The 27,581-nt window shown below is 37.6% G+C and overlaps 1 protein-coding gene across 2 annotated transcripts; it reads left to right on the forward strand.

Annotated features, from left to right (window-relative positions):
- The first annotated feature begins 10,388 nt into the window (after positions 1-10,388).
- Positions 10,389-26,063, forward strand: plin3 (perilipin 3). Of its 2 annotated transcripts, none has more exons than XM_030133168.1 (8): positions 10,389-10,522; positions 16,290-16,379; positions 16,602-16,797; positions 17,173-17,255; positions 20,202-20,433; positions 22,880-23,232; positions 24,648-24,866; positions 25,225-26,063. In XM_030133168.1, exons 2-8 carry the CDS (start codon positions 16,311-16,313, stop codon positions 25,363-25,365), a joined length of 1,293 nt encoding a protein of 430 aa, XP_029989028.1. In that variant the 5' UTR covers positions 10,389-10,522; positions 16,290-16,310; the 3' UTR covers positions 25,366-26,063. The 2 variants fall into 2 exon arrangements, with proteins under 2 accessions (XP_029989028.1, XP_029989030.1); XM_030133170.1 differs by having other exon boundaries at positions 24,651-24,866.
- Positions 26,064-27,581: the final 1,518 nt, after the last annotated feature.

Raw genomic sequence — 27,581 nt, forward strand, 5'->3', positions numbered from 1 at the left:
TTACCTGATTATTCTGACAGTTGTTCAAATAACACTGTTTTATAATCTTCATGTGTGGCATCGACTGATAGTTTACATCATAGCTCTGTTAGCTTAGCTCTGTTTTTAGATACAAAACAGCTACAGTAAAACCAAAAATCCACTCTGATTTCTGTGCAGTTTGTGTTTTCAAAAGCTGCACTAAAGACCTGTTTGGAATCATCCAAACAAGGTCAGAACTGTCACAGTTCAGTCTGAACCATGGATCAACCAACAGTGAACTTAGCAAAGATAATAACATCACATAATAAATTTATACCTTCATAAGCCTCATAATCAAACTCACCTGTGTAGAAGAAAAGCTGAAATTTCATCATCAAACTTTTCATTTAGAACTGTGTCCAGAGGTGAAAACAACATCAGTGCTTCTAGCTTTCATTACTTTATCACTTTCTTCGACTCTAACAGTTGTTTCTTTGCAGTTCTCATCCCACTCCATCACTTTCATGACGCTTTGGTCAAAGGCCTTGCGGCATTAGTTTTCCTCACCATGAGAGCCCAGTAGAGTGACACCTTGCTTCCTCTAGTGGTGACATAAATCCATCTGAATACCAGTGTGAATACAGTCAGTGCATGTTTGTACGATCAAATACATCGGCATCTTCGGCAGATCTTCATCGTTCTTTATTCTCACTGCTCTAATGAGAGTTTTTAGTAATTTTTAAAATTTGAAAGTAGAAATACCTACTACATACTACATATAGCCCCTTTAAAATGTAGGGGGTAAAACTAAAAAGTTGGTCAAAGGATGAATATTCAAGTAAAGTGAACCAAGAAATCTCTGAAAATACTCTGAGCCTGTTCTCTCACTTGCTGCTAAATCTAAACATAAGAAGACATTGTAATTAATACAGCAATAAATTGGAGTGCTGATGACTGATAAGCTTTAGATGGTCTAACTCTAAAAATATTTACAGTCAGTATATAACTGGACTTGATCAGTGTGCTGTAAATTAACTGGGACCAATCTAGGTGACGGTGATTATTACAGTGAAGTACTGCAGAGGTAGTCATCAATCTGTCATTGTGAATGTGGTGCAGAAATGACAAGGTAGAGGAAATGAGATGGGATGTGGAGTGGAAAGAGGAGGCAGGGAGAGGAGAGAGGCCAGGGGTATTTTAGTGTGCGTGGATGTGAAGAAAAATGTGTAAAAAGAATAAAAGAGGCTAAAAAAGATACTGAAAGAAACCAGGGTCAATACAACAAGTAAAAAAGGAAAAGAATCAAAAGCAGCGTGCACTTTGCCTCACCTCTCTTAGTCACTACACACAGCAACATTTCAGACCTTTTGTTTGGGTGAGGGTCACGGTAATGTGCTATCGCTGTCAAAACTCATACAATCACAACACTAAAGAAGCATAAATATTTCAGGGCTAGTCCGCTCGGCCCGTGTTCCTCCACCTCCGCTGTGGCAGCTGACCCGTTGTCAGGGCTCTAGGGTGAAAAAAATGACTCTCCAGAATAAACAAGGGGAGACTCAGAGAAATACAGTGGCAGACGCTGCTATTCATAAAGCGATGGAAAGTCATAAACACAGTATGAAGATATTGTGCATTCTCAGCAGACGAAAAAAACCCGAAACCACCTGTTGACACATCTCTCGTATTTGTTTCTTTTCATCCTCTGTGTTGCACGCAGTGACCTGGCATTTCCCATGTTCTCCTGCTGTAGCTACAAATCTTCCAGATTATGTGTTTTTAAGATCTGCTGGAGGCTCTCCACAAATCACTTTTCCAATATCCTTTAAGCCTAAGGCACAACAGTCATAAAACAGCCAGTTAAGTTATTCCTTGCAGGGCAATTTTACACAGAAGATTAAAGACAGTTACTCTCACTAAAAAAGTTTAAAGCATAAACTTAATGGCTTTTATGAGCTTTCATTTTGGGCTTTCGTTTTAAAAATGAACATATGTTTCGTCATTGCAATAAACTGGATCTAAACTTGTATATTTTGCTTTAGAGGTTTGGATAGAAAGGAGATATAGTATGTTTTAGAGATTTACTGGTTTAATCTAATTTGACAAAAAAGAACGCAGCAGCAAAAATGACCTTGTTAAATGCCTACAACATGTTTTTACAAATACCTTATATATACAATAGAGCCCAATCCAATATAGTAGTATAGGATGTCCCCATCTCAGTTACCCCATTTATCTGCTCACCATGATATTCTGATCGATATATTCTTTAAGAAAGAACACCAATAATGAATACCCTGCTGACCAACATGTGACTCAAGGTCAAGTTCCTTTCTCTTTATTGTTTCAGCATGATGGATACGTCCACCACATATTATCCTGGCCCTGGTTATGCCTTATTAATATGCTATTGGGCAGAATATAGTAAAGGTAAAGGTTTGTATCAAGTTTCAACCTGGAGATGATTTGTCCCCGTGTTGTATGTTACCGATACCTCATGTTGCAAGCGTCCGGAAATTTGTTGCAGGATGTTGGAAATAAGATTCCTGTGGTGTGTGGTGCAGATGAAACCAAGCAGAGCTGGTCAGATATTAATAGACGGAGGCTAATTTCTGCAGTTTCAAGGCTTTGACAATGACCGGCAGAAGGTGAAACTGGAAAGAGGGGAAATAAATGAAAACTCAAGTCAAATAAATGATGTGAACTCTTAGCGGTATACACCTGAGACATGGTTTAATAGTAAACAGAAAGCAAAGGAAATGAATTTCATCACAGTATACGTGTGCTGCTTATTCGATTGCTTAGCAGAGACCATGTCCTTGTAAAAATGGCCTATGATGATGATGATGATGATGATGATGATGATGATGATGATGACAATGATGGTATCTTATTTATACAAATATTCCATGACACAAACACTTCCAAGACTCAAAATACTCCTTGGGTAGAAATAATGTACAGCTGTTATTAAAAAAAAGTTTTCTTTACTTTCTAATGTTTTAAAGGCGTCATATTTTACTAAACCCATTTTTATTAGTCTTTGGGACATTTATTCGTGTATTTGGGGACCCTTACAGTTAAAAAAGTTTGAATTTGAACCCTCCAGGTGCTGCAAAGCTATCTTTATATTCATTCCAGCAACATTCGAACAGATTTTTACAACCCATTTTAATTCCTGCTTAATTTGTTACATCTACACTGTAACAAATTACTGTAAAAAAAACGGTAAATTTTGTACAGTATCATACTGTTATTTGTAAATACAGTATAATGCTGTAAATAATGAGGTCTGTAAGGAGGAAATTTAAAACAGTAAGCTACTGTAAAATTTGACAGTATTCTCCAGTATTTTCTTCAGTTCCTCCACTGCTGTCCGCCCAAAACTGGAATGAACAAAGTCATCTGGCATCAAGTCCCACCAGCTCGTTTAGAAAAAGATTCAATCTAACCACTGTTAACTATAGACTGGCTGCATCAAAGGTCAGTGGTTCTTTTACGAAACACAAGGAAAAAATAAATACAGAATGGACCATCCAGCAGTGGAACAGAGGCCACCTGATGCTTTCATCCTTCTGTACCTACACTGCCATCGCTCCATCCTGCTCCAGTTGTTCATTTATCAGGTAAATGTGATTTTATCAGTGGAACTGTCACCATGCTGTGGCATTTTGGGTTCATTAAACATTAAATTGCCTCCATAAACCGTGTTCACACCGGATGCAACTTACGCGGTGTAACAGGTGGTGTAATACGGCTTCATATTTGGGGGTGTTAGCCTTATGTAGCTAACATGCAGCTAATTTAAGCTGTGAAGCATGCTAGCTGCGAAGTGGACACAGTTAAACTAAACAGTGTGTCAGTTTGTGTGGTTTTGGCTGCCCCAGGGTTACATTTCTAAGACATTAAATCTGTAAAGTGGAATTTACTAACTTGGACTTCCATGTTAACTGAGATAATTAACCACTGTTTTAATAAAAGTAAGTGACTAAGGCTACTTTTTCCCTCTTTGTTGGGCAGTTTGTATAGGATGTGTAGCATTATTGAATGTCTGTATGCTTTACAGCTATAAACACAGTGTCATTCATAATTGATCTACCATTGTCCAAATGTCTTCTACTGCAGCTGATACTGAGCTCACCCTGACCCTCCAACCAGTCCCAGACTAATACTGCTGTAAGTGTCTGTATGTGTGTTTATGTGTGGATGTGTGTCAGTCTGTGTCTGTCTGTCATTCAGTCTGCCTGTTAGCTGTCTGTCTGTATCTGAGTAATAAAATAACTGCTTTTGTCCTTCCATGACAGTGTCTACCACTGTAAGACAAGAATAGCCATAAGTGGTAGCAGTATATCTTATGATACCAAATTTAAATAAAGTACGAAAAAAGTAACCTCAGTTCTTGTCTCCATCAGTTGCAGGTGATGAAGTCACATCTGGAAGTTGGATGATGAGCATTCAAAGCCATGTTGTCTGTGAAGGCCTCCAACCAAGCTTCATCACAATGCTGCTGCTGTTGCAGTGAATTTAGTAAAAGCTCAATGTTATAAGGTCATCTCTTGTTTGAGCTTTGTCTAGCAATGTTAATGATTTTGTATTTTAAAATGTAATTTGAAATGTTACAATCCTAGCTTTTTGCTGTGTTATACTGTAAATATTACATTAAATATGTTTTACGGTAATATATTGTTTCTTGGAATACGGTAGTTGCTGTAATGCAGCAACGCAGCAACTGTGGCTAACAGTATTTTACTGTAAAAGGAACATTATTTACAGCCCAATACCGTAATACTTTTTACAGTAAGAAACTGTAATTGTAGATTACAGTAGAGATACTGTAAAATAACAGTAGCATGCTGGCAACTCTAGCTGCCAGTAATTTACCGTTATTTAACGGTAAAATTTGTTACAGTGTATGACTAGTTACATCACAACATTTGTACATACTGTATAAGGTCAAGACTTCTGACGAACATTTCTCCGAGTACGCCATAATTGTTTGTCAGCAGCAGCGGTTGTAGTCCGTACAGAAAATATGTGCAAACTTCGAGCCAATTCTCTAAAATGTTCAGTTGTTGGTTGAACGGGACAGAGCAGCACAGCCAACAACCTGAAGGGGGTGGGGCATAATAAAGTGGCTCATTTGCATTTAAAGGGCCAGTGCTCAAAATGACCTTTCTGGTGTCATTACTCAGAAATAGGGTTGAAGATGGACCTGTGGACTTGAATTAATGAAGAATTCAGACCTAAGCAGAGCATTTACAGTTTATGTAGACCACAGGGAAATGTTTTAAAGTGCATAATTCCATTTAAAAAAAAAAAAGCTAAATATCACTCCTTTAATGATTATTTTTTCTACTGTGCTGTATAAATGTGTGTTTTATCTGTTGTATAATCTCTAGAGGACTAGTTTGAGCACAGTTTATGATGTAATTTGTCGCAATGTCTCAAACAATCTTTAACTACTTTAACTGTTCATGTGAAAAAATGCATTAAATTGCCTTTTTGTGCTTTTATTTCCCAGTATAACTGACTAAACTGAAAGTAGGCACATCTACTTACTGCAGTAAAAGCACTAAATATCTATATTAAAGAATAAATCTATATAAATAAGATTTGTGGGTTTTGCTCTCACGTCTATGAAAATATGGTCATATTGCCAATTTATTGCTCTTATCTTAAAAGGTACATCCTCAGGCAGCAAAAGAAAAGAGAGAGGGGAGGAGAAGGGGGAAAAGTGGAGTGATCATTTTACTCAGAGGGATGAATGATTTTCCCGTTATCTGCTAATCTTCAATTACTCAATATCCAGAACAATTTTGGCCTCAATCAACCGATCCAGTGAAGCAGAGTTAAGAGTTAAGCAGGAACAGATGAGAGCCCAGAGGGGGCATGTTGCAAACTCACTTGAAGGAAGATTGTGGTCCACTGGTGCAAACGCAAATGGATTTGTGTGTTTTAGTTGCAGAAATAAATTGTCTAGTGAGTTATGAACATTTCAGAAAATAGGACTGTGGTCCAGACAAACATGTCTCTTTCCCGCATCATTCTGTTTTTTTTTTTTTCCTTCAGTCAAATGTTCACATCCATGGCTTCAGTCTGGTGTAATAACCTCAAACTGTTACCAGTGCTCCCTGCATTAAAAACCTGACCAAAACAATGCTCCAACAGGTCCCATTCAGCGACTTCCTGATAGCAACATTAGAAAATATCTGCTTCCTTTGAGGAGCCCGGTGAAGGCGTTTGGGGAAACACAAAGGGACATAATGAAAACTGTAATGGCTTGAATAATGAAAATCCTCTCTAAATGAAAAGAGGGAGTTAATAGAGTTCCAGTGATGATGATACACACCAACCAGCAGGGGAAGTCATTGTACTGGCTCGATAGTGACAAAACACGGAGCATTGTGTGGATTCCACCTAAAGAAGAGGGTTTATATGAAAATCACATCCTGGGCATTGTAATGAGTCCATCTAATGAATACTACCATTGTTATAGTCCATTCGCCTTCACTGTTCTTGGCCCATTTTTTTCTGCAGGTTTTTAAATATTTCATTCTTTAATATTTAATATTAAATAGACTCTCTACTGTGGAGTTGTGGAGCCTGCAGTGAGAAGATCTTATAGAAAAAAAAAAAGTGTGCTGGCTTAATGGGTAAAGAGTGCCCTCTCAGGGTTTACTACATCAATTGCAGTTAACGTGGTTGCTTGACTTTTCAGCACAGCTCAGTCTACTAGGTGTGTTCACAGAGACACTGGCAACTGTTGTCAGAGCAAATCAGAGGTGTGTGTTTTAGATGATGCATTGTTCATTAACCCTTTATAGGACATTCATAGAAATACCCTGAAGTGTGTTATTGGAGGACATAACAAGACTTTATTACTGTTGTGAAGTTTTTTTGTTTTTGTTTTTGTTAAATTCAGATTCAGAAAAATGTATTTATCTCACACGGGCAATTCATTTGCAGCTTACTACAGACATCAGCCCACAACCAAAGTGCAATGTGACAAACATAAATAAATCAGTGCGCAAATACAATGTCATTGAAAGCAAGTACGAATAACGCATTTAAACAGGCAACAATAAATAATCAATAAATACCAATGCAAACTAAAAGACCTTATTGGTTCTGCTAACATATAATAATAATAATAATAATAATAATAATAATAATAATAATAATAATAAAAAATCTCTGCTGTCAGAGTTTAAAAGTGCTATGTGTTATGTAGAAAATCAAGGTCAATGAAGTTACTATATTTGGTTCCTTATCCATAAGTGGCAAAAAAATAAAATAAAATACAAGAAGTAATTATATAAAATACAAGAAAAACACATGTAAAGTGAAAGGACCATGTATTTTAGAACTTTAGATCATCACTTTTAGAACATTAGACCAACATAAGTGCTGATCCAGACCCCTGTCCACATCCACATTCTCCCTTTGAACATCATTCCTTACATTAGTACCATTACTTCATGGTACCTAACAAAGCAGGTACACTCACTGTTCATGCAGAGGTGGACCTTACAGACCCTGTAGACCATATTGGACCTGAGATTGTTGACTCACTGTAACTGTTGCTGTCACTGTCTTGTAATGCATTCAGAAATGACCAAAAATAGTCACTTGCCTGATTAAGGGTTAAACCTGTCAGATGCAGAAAATGGAGAAGAGTCAGCCTACAGGACTCTTGTAGAAAATCAGCCCTATCTGATGCAAACTGTGAATAAGAGAGTTAAAAGCAGTTTGATGAAAACTTCTTACATTAAAGCCACATATGATAGACCCGTCATTCAATAGTTAATAGATGTTGCTGTTAGTGTGTCATACCTTTAGAAACTGATTGAAATTGAAACTAATATTTTTCAGTAAGTGGACCTTGAGCTGGGCGTGAGCTGAGTTATATACCTATCCTTGATAAGGCAGCCATCAAGGATATAATTTTTTTTTTTCTCCATTTCAGCTGCTATAATGAGCCTTCATGACTGCAAAACAAGATAGGCCTGAATGTAAGGAATGTAGTGTTGTATAGACGACAGAAATTGTATCATTTGAGATAATGGTACCCAACCTACATAGCTGCAATAATCATAACCATATGTCTTTCTGTTATTTACATAGAAGATGCACTATGTTATAACCCTGACACGTTTGTCTCTGCAATGCATTTTTCTATAAATTTTTAATCTATTTTCACAGTATTTTCTTTTCAGTACCCCGATCTGTAGCTGTAGGCAACTGTAGGGAGTTTTTCCTCAGTCATGGGCTGTACTGTGGACATGAACTGGATGACACAGATAAGATAAAGCTCTTCTTGTTTATTCTGTGATGTTAGGTCTTGCTGTTTTCATGTTTATTTTTTATGATCTGTCATCACTCCGCGTGATAAAAACAAATCAATAAGAAAATAGGCTGAGTTTTGTTTGTCCAGAAGAGGAGCATTTGAGAGAATTGTTATATTTTACTATGCCAAGAAAGAAAAGTCAATGGCAGATTAATAGGTGAATGAAATATTGGCCCAAACCCAATTCACCTCAAACCCTTACCCCTACCCCTTGGCCCTTACATGTGGCACTACACCTTGAAATGGAGCTGCAAGGGGTAGGGGTTGAAACATTCCCTTATGAAATGAGACATCCCTTCAAGACCTGTTACATCATCAGTGGTCATCGATGCCGCTATTAACAGATGCGAAAACTTTGTTTCCGAAAGTATTCACCATCAACAGCTGCAACCGTCTGTGTTACATGGACTTTGGTCATCTTTTTACGGATATCAACTATAAACCTCGGAAATGTGATCCATAACACATTGAAACAGCATTAAATGGGCGATCAAATGATAAAGTTGTTTATGAGGAAAATACTTATATTTGTGTGTTTCTTTCATCACACTGCTGCACTTTTTTCCTGTGTTTACGTCCATCTTGCCAATGATTCAAACAGAATTATGGGAGATTTCTCCTACCCCTCCGTTCATAGTGGGGTCCTGGAAAATCTCTGTTTCAAGGGCTATACAGCCGTCTGCCTTGGCCCCTCCTCTCTGTCTAATTGAGAATTGGGACAACACTGCCCCTTCACATGTACAAGCAAAACAGAGGGGTGGGGGTAAGAGGGAGGGCCAAGGGGTCAATTGGGATTCAGCCATAGACTCAATATATCATCATAATAACTTTGGAACCACTAATGCTATCGTTACACTTAAATAATTCGGTTAAACTACAGTTTTTCAGCTTTTCATCGTCATCAGATATATCTTATTTGGATGTCCAGAGACTCTAGTTAACACAGAAACACTGTCATCTTCTGTAACACCAATTTGCCAATTAAAACCATATAGTTTGACAAATGACTGTGGTGGTAGATGCTTGTTTTTATACTGACTTAATGATATATTTTACTGAATATTTATTTTTTCTTCCATGTTCTATGTTCTGGTATAACAACCATTGAATTTATTCTGAGCTTTTATGGACATAAAAATAAAATACCTGATTTTGACTAAAAATGCAAAATGGAGAGAATGATATAATAATTGGTGATAAAGAACTAGAAAGGTTAAATGTAGAAGAACAAAATCTTTTAGATGTCACTACAAAAATCATTCTAGGTCTTTAACCCTTAGGGCGGGGTCTAATATTAGTCACACTGTACAGCTACTTAAGCACAAAAAAATGTAGCAAGCGCTGAAAATATTATACATTAGCATTATTTCTTACTTTCATTGAGTTAATTTTAATCAACATCTGACCTAATTATGGATATTCAAATATTCATTTTATTTATTTATTTATTTAGTTATTTTTAAGGTTTGAACCCTTTAAATGCCAGGTTTTTGTCATGATGTCACTATGTTTTCAGATTAAAACAAAAATAAATAAAAAAATGATGAATTGTTTTCAATAACCTATACTACATGCAAAATAGTTTTTTTTTGTGTTGAATTATCACAACTTGGGAAATATCAATGATCAGCAGCAACATGTATTTTTCTGCATTAAAAACACAAAAATGTGCTTTTCACCTATACATTGATGAATTGGTTTCAGTAGCACAATTTTTGCACAACAGTATGAGCATAATTTATATTTGTCCATGGTGTACTTTATACTTACTGAAGGAGCTGAACTAGAAATGACAAGATAAAATAAAAATAAACAATCTTACCAAAATGTATGCCATATGCATGAACACATCCAAAATTAAAAAAAAAAAAAAAAAAAAAGAAGGAGAAGGAGAAGAATGAAAAAGTGCGTAAAAATGCGTAATAAAGTTTCTGCGGGTTAATGGTTAACACAAAGAGGACTTTCCTGAATGGGTTAATAAAACTGACATGTTCAGACCTGCGTGGATGTGATGTCTGTGTCCTATTGTGACCTCCTTCCATGCTGGGATGTGATTGGCTGAAAGTTTACACAACACCCACTCTCTGCCGTCCCGTCCACGAGGTGCGGATCCACAGCGCGGGTGGAGAGGGCTCTTTAGACGTGGGCTGGACCGTCCACTGACCATCATTACACAGCAGGTCACGGCAGGACACGGTGACAGCAGTCCACGAGGAGGTCAGTGACAGCTTTACTCTCACTCTAAACTTTTTACAGTGTGGAGAAATCAGCTGACGTTCCCTGTCAGATCATTTTCAGAGGAAACAACTGTATTTACATGGAACCGAGATAAAGGTTGTATTTCAGCAACATGAGGAAGATTATATGAAGGAAAAGACTGTGAAAAAGCTGTAGTTTAGCTCCAATCTTTATGTGGGGCTGGTTGGTCATGTGGGGTGGAGTTCAGCTCCATAAACAGAGGAAGTGTCAGCTGATGGAGCACAGTGCGCCCCCTGTAGAGGAGACAACACAGTGGCTAGAATGGCACTGATTGGCATTGTGTTAGTTTGGACTGTTTGCTCCATACTGAACATCATAATGGCTCCATTCACTATGTTTTTGTGATATAAATATTTAATTTATTCTATTACCCAGATAGCAAAATCATTATGGCTTAAATCTGGCCCAAAACTGGCATGCCATTTGGCAAAGTTCTGGGCACATGTATGGGCCCTAAATGGCCCAAAATAGGCAAGCCAAAATCAAACCAGAAGGAAGCCAAAATTCACCCAAAACTAATTGCAAACTTCCAAAATATAGCCATAATTGTCCCAGAAAAGCCCCAAATCCCCATAATCCAGCCAAAAAGTAGCCAAAACTGACCCAAAGAGAGGCCAAAAGGAGGCCAAAATTCACCCAAAATTGGTGTTGATCATGCTTTTAAAATGAGGTGGGGTTTCCTTCTGGGTAGAAATTCCCAGTCTTTGCGCAATGTTTTGGCTTTACAGAAATATGCCAAAACAAAACTGAAACACATCCATATATGGAATAAGATGTTGCCACTCTTTAGTCAATCTTCTGGCTTACCATAAACATGCCATACCATCCCTATACTTGATCCCGCTCTTTGCCCAGTCTTTTGGTTAACCAGACATGTGCCATAACTCAGCCATATATTGCTGGTGCCTCCATATGTATTATGGATAACCTTAATCATACCACAGTTAAGCCTAATGGTTTTCATAATGCCAAAAGAAAGCCAAATATGCCAAATGTATGCCATAATACTGTCAAAATATTTGCTATCTGGGTAACCCATAAAGATGGTCAAAAAAAAAAATTTGTTCATGGTCATCAGATATGACCCATTTGGACGTTCAGAGGCTCTGTAGTGAACATGGAAACATCGTCATCTTCTACAACATTGATTCATCAGTAAAACCCATGGAGTTTGATAAATGACAGTGGATGGAGACGCTTGGTTTTACATTAAATTATTGATATCTTTGCTTAAAAAAAAAAAAAAAAAAAGTCAGTTTTTCTTCAGTTTTTAGCTTACTTATTGTCATCATGCGGCGCCTGTCGTCGTCTGTTGTCCGTTACAAAAATTTCATCGTCTTCTTCTCTGAAATTACAATTCCAATTGACTTCAAACTTGGTATACAGCTTCTCTATGATGATGTCAACAAAAGTTAGTGAAATTATTTGGATCCAGATCTGATTCTGGATTTGGTGCGACTTTGAAAAATTTCCCCATTATAAGAGATAGGAAGTGGATCGATGCAATAACTCAGTAAATATAAATGATATCAAGTGTAAATTTCTACAGTCCAGCCCTGATGGGGAGATGACCAAAACATAATGGCCACATGCTGATCAGGATCTTCTTCTGGATCCGGGAACTTTCGGAAAATTTAACATGGGCTCTTATGGGGAAAAACATTTCAGTCGTCTTCTTCTCCGAAACTACAGTTCTGATTGACTTCAAACTTGGTATACAGCTTCTTTATGATGATGTCAACACAAGGTATTGAAATTATTTCGATCTGAATCTGATTCTGGATTTGGTGCGACTTTGAAAAATGTTCCCATTATAACAGATAGGAAGTGGACTGATAGAATAAATCAGTAAGTATTAATGATATCAAGTTGGAATTTCAATTTTTTACAGATCTGATTGGAATACGACCAAAACATGGGCTATTTCTGTAATATAATAAATACACAGAACTGGGTGATAAGTGGCATCTGGATACATTTCCCAGAGATTTTAATTTGGCTGGTAAACTACAGGGCCATTGGTCCTATTTTTTCATTTTCTGATAGAATTACCTTTGAATTTACTATAAGTTTTCATGACTCTTTACATGGTCAGTGAATTAAATACAGGAAAGTGCAAGATTTACACTGAAAAATACAAAATACAGAGGATGATATTATAATAAATAAGGATAAAAATGTTAAATATAGAGAAAAATTAATTTGGGAGCTGCCACAAAAGTAGCACTGGGTTTTTATGGGTTAAGTATCTGACTTAATGTTTTGGGCTGATTTTCATCATTTCTTTCCTTTCCTTTCCTTTCCTTTCCTTTCCTTTCCTTTCCTTTCCTTTCCTTTCCTTTCCTTTCCTTTCCTTTTCCTTTGCCTTTGCCTTTGCCTTACATCACATCAGGGAACTCTGTAGGCCCACTGGCAGCCACAGTTCCTTCAGCTCTAACATTGAACCTCACAGAAAATCGCTGGTGTGTCTCCTGCAGATATACTAGGTTTGCCATCAATCTCCAAGGTCACAAAGGATGTAAGCTACAACTGGAGTGCTGCAGCTTCCACCAGTCATGAACAACCTTGCCAGAATATGATAGGAAAAAGGAAGGAAGTGTTTTTCAGTCGTTTGTCAGTTTAAATCAATGTCTCTGAGAGTCTAAAAACGGTTTAGTGTTGGGCAATCTCCGGCACAACATGTGCTGTGCCGCTGAAAATTATCTTGGGTTCATCTCACAGTTGATATCAGAGAGCAGCGTGTTGTCAGACTTTGCTTTGTTGTAAAGTTTGTGAAGATCTCATCATCAGCTGCCTCTCAAGGAAAAAAAAAGAAACATGTTGCTCAACCAAGCTGTTGCAATAAACTGCAATTTGCAATCACGCCGAGCCCTGAGAGATCTCATCTGCTGCACAAGAGGTCATGAAAATATCAGAGAGGCTTTTTTATTCACCATGACATCTCAAAGAATATGTGAAACGAATAAGCAATATGAAGATCACTGATGTGTGGAAGTGGCGTCAGTATTAGTTTTAAAAGAGGGGAGCTGTCAACAGTCTTGGGCCGGCAACAGGTTACATCTGGTCCCGTCTCATTACCATCCGATACAGGTACCAGAGGGGGAGATGCACCTCCTCAACTCCTCTGCCCTATACAGCAGGTCAGAGATGTCAAATGCTTGTTAACAGCGTTCTACTGAAGACAGGTGGAGTCCGTTGTGCGTCTCGCCATCTGTGCAGCACAGGCAGACGGTGTCCACTTGTTGGAGAAGATAAAGAGTTTTCTGCAGAGGGTTCACATCACTTTCATCTCAACATCATGTCTGAACTCCTCCAGGGAGACGAGGAAGAGGTGTGAGGGAGAATATTTAATTACCACCAACACCAGTGTGATTCACGACGATACTGATGTGGGTGTTATGGCATCGTATACACTGTGAGATGTGATAAAATGTCTGCTGTTGGAGGTCTCGCTGTAAAGCTGATTTAGAGCTTGTTATTTTGTATTAACCCTCCGATATGCCACCCAGAGCAGCCCTTCCTAACCACTGCGTGTGCATAATAAGTACAGTCATGGAATAATGTCAAAAATTTTTAAGATCAAAGTTTGTTTTTTACTCTTTTACATGTTTTTGTATTTTATCAACTTGAGGGCGTTTTCAGACTGGGTATCCAAGAACGTTGGACCCCAAAGTCCACCTAATTTTATCAATGTGAATGCAGATGTTCCATGCGCGAGTACCATACCCGAGTCCAGCTGAGAAGGTAGTCCTGGGTACGGACTGCATGGATTCCAGTATAGAACGTTGCAGTGTGAAAGCAATCTGTACCTGAGACTGAAAGTGACCTAATCACCATGAGACCATAGATGGTGCAAAAGTACCCTACTCAACCATTGGTGAAGCACGGGCTCACCTTATCGACTGAACTGCTTGGTGATATATCAGGGACAACGAAGGTCGCTCTTCTTCTCTTTGCCTTAAACAGGCTAACATTGTAGACAAATGAACAGAACAGTCGCTTGGTTGATGATGTAAGGGTTTGTCACTTCCGCGTTTCTTGGATAGCTACAGAATTCCTTCCACACCGCCACCTACTGTTTCGGCCCTGTAACACCCACTTGTCTTCGGGCACAGGTAGTGGTATGTGCTCGTTAACGCAACATCTGTGGGAATAGTGTGATTGTATCCAGGTACAGCATGGATCTGGATACTCAGTCTGAAAACAGCCTGAGCCATTAAAAAAATACTAAATACTCAATAACTTTTATATATGTAACCCTTTAAATGGCATGTTTATAATTTAAACAAACCACATGATTTGAGACAAAAAACTTTTTTTTTTCAGTATACTACATAAAAATTGGATTACTTTTTTTTTCTTTTTTTTTTTCTTTTGCAGCCTCACAAACCTACACCTATGTAAATACACCCGTCAGAAGGGGGGACCAGTACACTGCTATCTAGTGGTAAAAAAACATGCAGTTTCTCCCTCTTCCAGTTATGGCCAAATTGATGTGACAGGGTAAAAAAATTATTCATGTGAAAATGAAAGTGAAATCGTTCATGTCTTAATGGCTTATGGATCAGAAATAATGGTTATAATGGGAGCATATGTACATTTTTGGCACACTTCGGAGACAGTTGCTAGTGTTGTCATTTCGTTTTGTTTGCAAATTTTAGTTGCTGGATAGAATTTTAAAAATGCAAAAATGAACTACTTTTGAATTATAACTTAATACAAATTGTGAAAAATAATAAGAACTTATGTAGCATGAGGTGCAAAGTGTGTACAATATGATACCCAGATACAGGAGGGTTAAACTATTTGCATCGATATGGCATAACACTACGCAGTTTTGCTTGGATTTTAATGTGAACTAGTGCGTTCCATGGTTTCTACATGTGGTAGTTTTTATGCTGTTGTGTATTTGTGCATGCTGTTCCGCATTTGTCCAGCTGTCACCGCCAAAGTGTTCTGGGTATAGCAACATGATTGTAAAGCTACTGTATTCCAAAATGTCTAATATCGCCCAAAATATTGGTCCTATCAACTTGCCGTTTTCGCTAGTGTGTTTCTTGACCAAAAATACACAAGTGTACCAAACTGCAGCAGTCAGCTCTTTCCGATTTTGTGGGAATCCCCAGACACACATACACACACACGCACACAGAGGCCACTTGGTTTTATAATATAGATTTGCATATCCATGATTAAAGTTTTTCATTTATGAGGCTCTTAATTCATCGTTGTTATCAGGAAGCTTCATTATCACCCAGCCATGGTTTAGTTTTCTATTTGCTATCACACACTGCATAATTATAATCAGTGTTAACGTGTGCTCCTCAAATGCAAAGAGGTTTTTTTTTTTCATTATTTTAGTGTCTTCAGCTTTACCTACAGGGTATTAGCAAGAAAAACACACTCCAAATATATTACTTTTTTTTTCCTTTCAACTTTGACATAGTGTGGGGAGACTAGAATTGTTTGTCTGGTTGCACCATTTTATTTTTTAAGTGCAGTTTCATTCTTGTTGCATCATGGTGTTGACGAATGAATTTAACATGGTTGAGTTGCCGTTCTGTGTGTATTAAACCGTCTGACAGGATAGTGATTCAATTTCAAATTCATAAGAAGCCGCTTTTCTGCAATACATCATCCACTTAGAGAGGAATATCTGAGAGGGAAAAAAGGATTTCATTATGACTATAAAGCAATGTGAGGTGAATCTCTGTCTCCCTGTCAGAGATTGAATCCAGTCATCACAATGGCAGACAGTGGGAAGACTAATGAGACTGAAGCTGCAGCAGCGGAACACACTAATGGAGATCAGCAGGTGAGGAGCACTGTGACCCACAATGACACCTATTACAGACCCCAACCATATTTTAAGCTCATTTGAAGCATGCAATTTCCCCTTTTGATAAGGCGCTTAGGGGCATCATTGTTATCTTTAATCCCTAACTACCACCTCTAACCCAAACAGTAACACCAGAACTCTCACTATATACAGACATGATTGAATTTCCCTATTTTTGCATACTTTTTTTTTTGTTAGAATGTTGTTTCCAGAGTGAGCAATCTGCCCCTGGTCAGTTCCGCCTGCGATGCGGTTTCCAGCGCATATAGCAGCACCAAAGACAGTGTACCCTTGCTGAAGGGTGTGATGGACGCTGCAGAGAGTGGAGTAAGAACCCTGGGAGCAGCTGCCACCACCGGCTCCAAGCCTCTCCTGGACATTATAGAGCCACAGCGTATGTCCTATTCTCTCTCTCTCTCTCTCTACAAAATATGATGTAATATATATGCAATAAGAGCTCATAAATTTACAACATTAAAATGTCAAAGAATATTGCAGCCTTGTTGCATGTTAAAGGTGTTAAAGTAATGTCAGGTCCTCTTGTTCCCGGGGTGAACAGAACAACATAAAAATTACAAGGGTTTTTTTCTTCTTCTAAAAACACAGATTTACTTTCCTTTACAATCCTCAAAACTTCAAGTCTATGATTCTCACAAACCACCATTTCATATTTAGACTATCACTTCCAATTCATACAAAAAGCAGATGAATAAGCATTTTCTTTTCTTCATCTTAACAAACAATCTTAATCTTATTGTGCTTGTTTCAGTTGCCACAGTAAATGAATATGCCATGAAAGGACTGGATAAGATGGAGGAGACACTGCCTATTCTTCACCAACCAGCAGACAAGGTACATGAAAGTCCACTCCAGACCCTCATTCATGCACTTTATCCTTGGTGATGCTCTTTTTCTCCTCATGTAACTGCAGTAGATTTGTGTGATAATACCTGCACCACATTCTTGTTTCATATATGTCTAATACTTATCTCTTATTAATAGTTTAACTATCCCTCAACGTCAATGCACAAACTCTATTAAACTCCAGGTAACCATAGCAACAGTGATTACATTTCATAGGAGGCCTACTTATTATTACCTACTGTGAAAATGGTAAAAAAAAATAGTCTATGGCAGTGTTTTTCAACCTTGGGGTCGCCTGGAATTCAAATGGGGTTGCCTGAAATTTCTAGTAATTGATTAAAAAAAAAAAAAATTACTAATAAAAAATATTTTTTAATGATTCAATATATATTTCATTATAATTAAAACACCACACACTTTTCCCAATAAAAGTGAAGTTCAAATAAAATGCGGGATATAATATCTTAGCGGGCATATGTTGATTGACCCAATCATGTGATTGCGTGCTCATAGTTTGATTTATTGTTTGTTCAGTATTAATTTGCAGCCTTGTAACTACAAGCTCGACTGACTGTACATATCCTGGCTAAGGAAAATAAAATTCTTACTAGAACTGCACAATACATCGTTTGAGCATCGCGATGTATGTGTATGCAATAGTCACATCACTGGTCCTGTGATGTTTGAGGCAAATTAACTCATCATGTTCACATCTAAGTTCAAGGGTACCTGACACACACTGCATGCAGCGATCCACCAATCACAAAGTTTTTTAATCAGTTTGGAGTGAGTCACTGCTGGTAACAACATTGAAAAATGAGCGATGAACAAGAGAAAATCACCGTAAACGAAAACTTGGTGCAAAAAAGAAAAGCAGCGTCAGTTATTTGGAATTATTTCGACTACAAGAAAGATGACATTGAAACCCGTGTTCTGTGTCGATAGTGCCTTGCGCCTGTTGCCACAACAAGAGGAAACACAGCTACTTTATTTGACCATTTATGTCAGCACCACACAGCTATTATATCCTCCTGAGTATTTTTTCATATATCGCAGGGTTAAAAAATTCTGAATGTTTTCCAATATCGTGCAGCCCTAATTTACACTTTGTGCAGTAATCTCAACCTGGCTTTTCTGCCTCCGTCCACAATAATATACATTATATAGCCTAAATGACATCTAAAATGAACATTTATTTGCAAAATAGTATAGCAAACGATTATATGATCAAAAACAAATTAATTTTAGCAAAACAACTGCTCCGTTTTGAATGTCTGGGGTCACCAGAAATTTATGATGTTAAAAAGGGGTGACAAACCAAAACATGTTGGGAACCACTGGTCTATGGCTTTAACAGTCAGCAGCGTTTACATATAAGTAATGATTTTCAGAGGCGTAGAGAGTACGAATACCTTGTTAATGTGTTTCACTGGAGTTTTAGGTATCTGTACTGCACTTGTATTCCATTTTATACAGTACAGTGCAAAAGTCCTGGGCCAATATTAGGTTTGTTGGTTTAGTAAAGTTTTAATGAATTTGTCAGTCTCTATATTGAGATACAATCTGGATGTATGTGAAGTACGTACAGCAGTAGGAACAAGTTTCAGGGTAAAAAAAATAAACCAAAGTGGTAGTATTACTGTGACCTCCCTTTGCACGTAACATGTCTTTAACCCTTTTGTTCAGACAATATGAGATTTATTGCTTTCATTTTCTGATGTTTTATACCATTTTCATTCCACATGTCAGATGTTTCGAACTGTTTGTGCTGCTTCTTGTCATGGGGTCAGAGGTCACACTAAACACTGACTTTAACCTTTAGAACCCATTTAGTTCAGTTTTTTTTGTGTCTGTTAAGGCTGTACACACATTTTTTCCCCCTGAATTTTCTTGTTGTGTCTGAAGAAATAAATACCTATTCTCATTTCAACCCTGAAAAACAAGAGCGTAAGACTTTTGCACAGTACTGACTGGAAATAGTTTATTGCTTTATTGATTACAATGCTTTCTTATCTTTAGATTTAGCAGCAATTGAAAGATGAGAGTTGGTGCATTCACAGAGATGGAGAGTAACTCAGTCAAAATACTTTGTTGCAATTAAGTTTCCACAGATCTATACTTTACTTGAATATTTATTTTTCTGACACCTTTTCCTTTTCACTACATTTCAACACAAATATCTGAACTTTGTACACATTTTCATAAAGGCATAATTGCACAATTTACATTTGAACAGTTTATTTTTCACATGCTGCCTTAAAAAAAACTACTTTATTTTGTATTATTTTTTCTATTTATACTTAGATTTTCTATGTTTGGCATTGCGTGGACAGCAGAGCAAGTATTTCATCGTATAGGGAAACATATTTCCTTACTGTGCAAATGACTGTAAACACTTTGAATGGGAACCTTGGATCTAATGTATTTGCGTGGATGGAATAATAACACAAAGAACAGACGATCCCTTGGTGAATGATTTGGTGGATATCCCATAAATATTAATGTGAAAAGGAGACTGTACCTCAGAGAAGATGTACTATAATGTTTTATGTTCTGTTGCAGCCAATGGAAACTGATTTGCACATTCAAGTATAATGTTTTATTATTTTATTTGAAGTCAGAATGTGAAATTAGGTTAATTTTACACTCAAACAGCCTGTGAAATAGCATTTAAAGGCCTATTTTTAACTTTTATACATATCTGAGCCTGTACTTTTTTATTTTTACTTAACCCTGAATCAGTGCTTCTACTTCTCCCAGATGGTTTCCTCCACTTCTTCCTGCACTTAAGTAAACAAACTGAGTATTTTTCAGTTTAGGTGGAAATACCATCCTGCCTTTTACATCCTACTTTCCTTATCTCTAATCCTTGTCTGCATAAGGTGATCCAAAGTAATAACGCTGAGCTCATAATCTCTCTTCTTTGGTCCTCAGGTGGTGTCGGACACAGTGGGGAAGGTATACCAATCGGTGACGGGGGCCAAAGATGCTGTGGTAGGGGCTGTGATGGGCGGTGTGGAGCTGACCCGGGCAGCAGTCAGCGGAGGTATCAGCACCGTCATGGGCACCAGGATGGGCCAGATGGTCAGCAGCGGGATGGGCCTGGCCCTCAGCCGATCGGAGAACTGGGTTGACCAGAACCTGCCACTCACTGAGAGGGAGCTGGGTCAGTGCTCGTCCACAGTGTCGAGAGCATACGTCTGTTCTAAACACGATGAAAACCAGTAGTAACCCCCGTATCAGCGGGATGAAATGAAACTGCAGCATGTCTAGTTAATGGTGTTTTTATCACACATGATCTCATCCAAAGTAACTTCCCCCAAACCTTACTGTAATGTTTACAAATTGACTTAGGATCTACTGATATCTTTGTTCTCAAATCCAATCATCAATTTATTTAAATATTAGATAAATATGTATAAAATAATAGTTCCAAGTATATTTCTTTCTAATCGTATATGCTTTATAATATTTGTAGTCTATATACAGAGTCAGACAAAATAATGTATATACACATCAGGAAAAGAAAAACTTGCATAAATATTTCAATACCAAATTTATTCAGACATCACAAGATTAATACAAGTTACCTTTGGCCTCTGCTTGGGTAACATTACCCAAGCAGTAGTTCGCCACACACATAAATGTGTGGAAGCCAGTGGCCACCACTTTGAGCACCTCTTGTAATTGTAGAGGCCAAAAGCAACTTGTATTAATCTTGTGATGTCTGAATAAATTTGGTATTGAAATATTGAGGCAAGTTTTTCTTTTCCTAATGTGCGTATACATTATCTTGGCTGACTCTGTATATTAAAAATGAGGCTATTGGCACACCGACATCATTAAGAGATGAATGGAGTGACTTTCCAAGTTATATTATGCATAGTTTGCGGTTTTGTTTCTGGAAATATTCATGGAACTAACAAAATAAAAAAATTAAACAAATCCCTGATGTCTTAGAGAATATTCCCACCATACACTAAAACATGCCTAGTGGAAGCAACAGGTCGTGTGGACTGATGAGGACACTACATTACTTCTGTTGTAGCCATGTGGAGGGAAAAAAAATTATATGTAACATAGCCTATAGCGCCACCCTCTGACAATATTATGTTATGGAAACAATCTGCAGTGCCTTTGTTTCCTATTTATAGGATTTAATGGCTAGCGACACCTATAATTTATGTTTATTATTACATACATGTAAATAATTGCCACAGTAGAAGAGTTGTGGGTAGTTTCAGTCATTTATTTGTAACTGGCTTGGATCCCAAATTCCAACTTGTATGTATTAATCACAAAATGGGTTATTTTGTCACTCTTAAAAGGCCTAACACTAATAAAACAAATTTGATTGAATCAACTGGTTTGACTAAAAGGAACAGAGAACATTGAAATACTATTTGACTGGACCCCGCATGAACCATTTGTTTTTATAGTGGAAACACAAGGTGATGTGATGCAATACGGGGGGGGGGGGGGGGTCATAATGAAAAAGTACTGAATTACACCACATTGACTTGAAGGTGAACACACAAAAGGTCGATTCTATTCATAGTGAGGGAGGCAGGGCATTACGATGGACTTCCCTTCTGTCACCTTGGCTCATGAAGGACCTTCACATTCCAATACACACAGCTCTGACACCTGCTACTGTGATGCCATGTTATGTTATCATGACACGCTGCCCTACTCTATTATAGATGATCACAGATATGAAAAAGATGACATCAACAACAGAGAAGTATGCATAGTGGCCGTAGTCAGGGAGATTTGAGTTTTAATTAGATATTCTGCAAAACCCTCCGGACACACATTTGTGTTACTGTTATAAACACATCATTTATAAAGCTTAATGACTTGTCAAAATAAAGTTCTCTGTTTTTTGAGCAGGTACTTTCTGCTGTCACATTCAGGTATCCTCTTTTAGAACAGATGAGAAGGACGCAGCTTTACCAACAAAGAATGCAGACTTTGACTTTTTTTTTTTTAAACACAGATCTTCACAGTTTAACCCATAAAGACCCAGTGTTACTTTTGTGTCAGTTCCCAAATGAAATTTTCACTCTATTTAACCTTTCTTAAGTGGTTTATCACCATTTATTATAATATTATCATCTGTGTTTTGCATTTTTTTCGAGTGAAAATATAGTATTTTCCCAAATTTAATTCACTGATCATGTAGATGTTCATAGAAGCTCAGATTGAAGTTGATGGTTATTATATCAAAACAGAAAACTGAAGAAAAACTGTCTTTTCAGTAAAGCGTATCATTAATTGAATGTAAAAACAAGTGTCTCCATCCACTGTCATTTACCAAACTAAGTGGGTTTTACTGGTGAATCAGTGTTGTAGAAGATGATGGTGTTTCCACGTTCACTAAGGAGCCGCTGAACATTCAAATGGGGCATATTTGATGACCATGAAAAGATGACAATATGCATTTTACACCAATTATTTACATGTATTGATAGGATTAATGGATCAACAGGTATTAAACATTTTAGATCAGCAGATGTTTTTGGTTACTGGTTGTTTGGGTCTTTATGTTAAAGAAGAATTTGCTGAGATGATTAGTATTGATGGTAATAATCATTCTGTGTAACACACAGCTGCCCTGGCTGAATCTACAAGCAGTGACATGATGAGTGCACCATCACCACCAGCCAGCCCCAGCTACTTCGTCCGTCTAGGAAAGCTGTCTGCCAAGGTACAGGAGCGAGCCCTAGAGCAGTCCCTGATCCGTGCACGACATGCCAGGGATGCCACCTATGCCGCTGTGGCTCAGATTACCAGTACTCTGGACCTGTTAGAGAGTGCTCGGACCAGTCTGGGTACCGCTGGTAACCAGACGGGAGGAGCCCCGGAGCAGCTGCTGCAACAGCGGTGGACAGAGTGGAAGCAGGGCCAAGCAGAAGCTGAGCAGACACAGGAGGAGCCAGATGGAGCCAAGGATGAGACTGAGGTCTGGGTTCAAGCATTCTGAGGCTAAAGACATCCAGATAATTCACTTTAATGAAAGCAACGGTTTAGTGATATAAAAAAACCTCCATTACAACTAAAAGTCCTGCATGAAAATCAGCAAAATCATTTGAAGTAAAAGTAAAATATTATAGTATATCACATTATTAGATTATAAATTCTTAAAGACCTAGAACTATTTTGTGGGAATTTTCCGTTTCATTTAGACCCTTTACTGCTCATATGTATTAAATTATTTTTCTGTTCTTGCTGTCAAGCAGATGCTAAAATAAGTGGAGATTGTTAATTTGAATATAGTACTTACAGAGATATAAATTTATCTATGATGTGAATTTGTGACATTAAGTATAATTGTCATAATAGTAATTGGGCAAATTGTCTGGTCTCAGGTATGTAGTTTATTTTATTGATGCTGCTAGTGATCGGTTTCTCCAGTCAACAGTCCAAAGAAACAAAGAAAAAGAAAATGATCCTAAACTCAGTATGATGTCTTGAAATTGATAACATGGCTTAATACAAACATCAAGCAGTTTTAGGTAAATTACAACTGTAGCCTACAGGGGGTTTGTGATTTATCACCATTGTCTGCATTTTGCATTTTTCAATGACAATCAGGTCTGTTCTTATTTAATTTACCAAGTATGCAGATGATCATAGAAGCTTATTGTATCAGAGAACAGAGGAAACTGCAGAAAAATGGATTTTTCCAGTGAAATACATCATTAACTGAACATAAAGATGAGCATTTACAACTACTGTCATTTATCAAACTCCTTGGGTTTTATTAATTTTGCAGATGACAGTGTTTCCATGTTCACTACAGAGCCTCCTAACATCCATATAAGTCACGTCTGATGTTGCTGAAAAGCTGAGAAACTGAATTTTACTTGAATTATTTCAGTGTATTGGTATTAATGGTTCCAAAGTTATTAAGTGTTTTAGATCAGTAGATGCATTTGGGTGCCGCCAGCTGTTTCTGTCTGAGGGTTAAGACTGAAGAATCACTGTGTTGAATGTTACTGCTACAGCTGCTCAAGGAGGAGCTAGGTTGCTTCATATAAATACTGCTTTTGTGAGTTTCCATTAGCCAAAACCACCCAGAAAAACTATTTTAATTTTGACTGTGTTCTATTTAAAAGCTTGTTATAATATCCTAAAGCTGTCAGACAAATGTCGTTTAGTAGAAAGTCCAATATGTGCCTCTGAGAAAGTTGCAGAAAATGGAAATACATAAGCGCAAACATTTTAAATCTTAATATTTTGCTCAACATTTGAGTAAACGTACTTTGTTAATACATTCCATCACATCAGTAGAAACAGTGTCTCACAGCAAAACATCCCTTCATTTAATGTGCCAGTCATTCTGATGCGCTCATATCACTGTTTATCTCTTTCCAGCAGCTAGAATGGCGGGTCCTCTCCATGGTGCGTGGTCTGAGCAGCCAGCTGCAGTCGGCGTGCTCCAACGTGGTGTCGAGCGCCCAGGGTCTGCCAGGTGCCGTTCAGGACCAGCTCAGCAGCGCAAGACGATCAGCTGAGGAACTGCACTCCTCCCTGGGGAACACCAGCGCTCTCACACCCCTCCTTCTGGAGCGGAGCCGTCAACATCTAACTCAGGTACTAATTGCACTTCACGTGGTTTATTTTGCTGCATCAGCTCAACTAATAACATTACTTTACAAAATTAGCTCCTCCATTAGTTTCCATTGGTCGTTGCGTAAGAACCCTCTGGAGTCTTAGTGGAAATGAATTCAGCTGAACATGGTGCCCGTTCTCAGGAGTACACATGTTCTCATTTATATGCATTAATAAAACTAGGACAAAAAAGCCTGTGTTGTGTTTAGTAAAGAACACATGCAATCTCGATATCTCTGCTTCACAATAAAAGTATGATTAGTTAACTCTTTTGTTTTTGCTTTGTAATGTAGGTTTGGAGTCATTGTCCTGAAAGTGATTATTGTGTATCTATCTCCAGGTTCAGCAGTCTCTGGATGGTGTCATGGAGTATCTTTTGAACAACACTCCTCTCAACTGGCTGGTGGGACCGTTTGCACCTCAGCTGACTGAGAAACCAGAGGCAAATGTGCCAAAAAAGCAGGATGAACCACACAACTAGACTTGATGACTTTGTTGTGTTTCTCCATGAGTTAATTTACAATGGAAACATATCATTTCTGCTAGTTACAGATGGACCGTTTTGGAAAATGGACTACTATAGGCTATATCTACAAGCTTTAATCACAAATGCCTTCAAATAACATTAGATTTCATTAATAAAACCTACTATACAGAGAGCACAGACACTTAATATAATGATTCCTAAAAGAGTTTATATCCAGCATTGATGCACTTTATTATATATCATGAAAAACATTAAAGTATTTAACATCTAACGAAGATGTTATTTAGAGACAGGGGACAGATCACACTGTATTATGACGCTTTATATTGTTTTTCATTGAATTTGCCAACATTTTAGAGGCTTGGATCCCTTGACAGTGCATTTCATTTGTTTTTAGATATGCTGTGATTTTAATTTCACCTTTTTTTTTTTTTTTTTTGGTCCAAATGTATAAAGAGGTGTTGAGGAGCTGTCATGTGAGTAAACTACAGACACAGCATGTTCTCAGTGTCAGGCTTGAACATATGAATCAGTGTTGTTTTTCTTTTGGGTCTGGGTGTTGCTGACTGTTTTTGGTCAGGTGTTGCTAGGGTAACCAGGTGTTATGTGGGGCGCTCAGCATTTTCAGCCCTTTTCTCGTATCCTTGTCCTGCTTTTTGACCAATTTTGAAGGAAATACATGAGTGCAAGCAGACTAACGCATAAGACCAGAAGAAATAAACGTCATTTTATGCTTAATGTATTTCATTTGACTGGAAGTGTGGAAAATTCTAATAAAATACATCTGTCAAGACTCTCACATGGTGAAGGCCTATTCTGTAACGTGTATGGTTTGTTGTGTGTTTTAAAGTTATATAGACATTGAATCAAGAATAAATAAGACTACCTTTGAACAACGTAGTAGGAAGAAGAATAAACTCCCATTTTTTCTAACCCTAAATAATTTTTGTGTACATGTACGTTTTTCTTGATTACAGCTACATCATCATTGTACGTACCCCATAGACTATATATAATTAAGCTGGGATCAGTATCATAAAAGGGTTTTTAGTCTCATTTATAATATATCAGTTTCAGTTCTGTTCCTAGATTAGTGCACCTCAAATTAGACTTTTATAAAAATTTAGACAGCCAGACTTACAATTAAAAAGAAGACCTATGATACCTTGGTAACAAAGATAAAAATGGGGCAAAACCAAAGTTAGAAATTGTAGTTTGATTACAGCCAAAGTTCCAAAAAAAGTTGAGATGCTGAGAAAATGGAAATAAATCAGAATGCAATGATTTGCAAATGTCATAAACATATTTTATTCACAATAGAATATGAGAGACATCAAATATTTAAAGAAAATGCACCATTTTGAGAAAAAAATGAGGTGAATTTTGAATTTATTGGCAGCAATAGATCTCCCAAGAGTTAGGATACAATGAAACAAAAGGCTTGAAAAGTAAGTGGTACAAAAAAAACGGTGGGGAAACATTTTGCAATAAATTGTTAATTGGAAATAGGTCAGTAACACGACCGGGTATAAAAAGAACATCTTAAAGAGGAAGAGTCACTCAAAAGTAAAGATGGGCAGGGATTCACCAATCTGTTGAAAACAATTTAAGAATAAAGTTCACTTCAAATTTGCAAAGACTTTGATTGTCTCATCTGTATACAGTTCATAATATAATCAAAAGATTCTGAAAATCTGGAGAAAAGGGACAAGGTTGAAAATCAGTATTGTATACCTGCGATCTTCAGGCCCTCAGGCAACACTGCATTAAAACCAGGTATGATTCTGTAATGGAAATCAGTGCATAGGCTCAGAAACAATTCAGCAACTTTGTGACTGTGAACCCAGTTTGCCATGTCATCCCCAAATACAGGTTAAAGACCTGTCATACAAATCCAGAAATGCCACTGTTTTCTGTGGGCCAAAGCTACAATAAAATGGTCTGAATCAAAGTGAAAAACTGTTTTATGGTCACACAAATTAAAATTTAAGGTTTTTTTTTGGAAACCATTCATGCTGTTGTCCTCCTGATGAAAGATGAGAGACACCATCAGTGCTCAGTTCACTAGTCTGCATCTCTGGTGGTATGGGGGTGCATTAGCATCTGTGGAATGGGCTGCTTGCACGTCTGGAAAGATACCATCTATGCTGAAAGGTATATTACAAGTTTTAGAGCAATTCCAACAACTGGTGTGCTCAGTTCCCAGACAT

This window comes from Sphaeramia orbicularis, chromosome 4 (genome assembly GCF_902148855.1).
Source record: "Sphaeramia orbicularis chromosome 4, fSphaOr1.1, whole genome shotgun sequence".
NCBI classification, from domain to species: Eukaryota; Metazoa; Chordata; class Actinopteri; order Kurtiformes; family Apogonidae; genus Sphaeramia; species Sphaeramia orbicularis.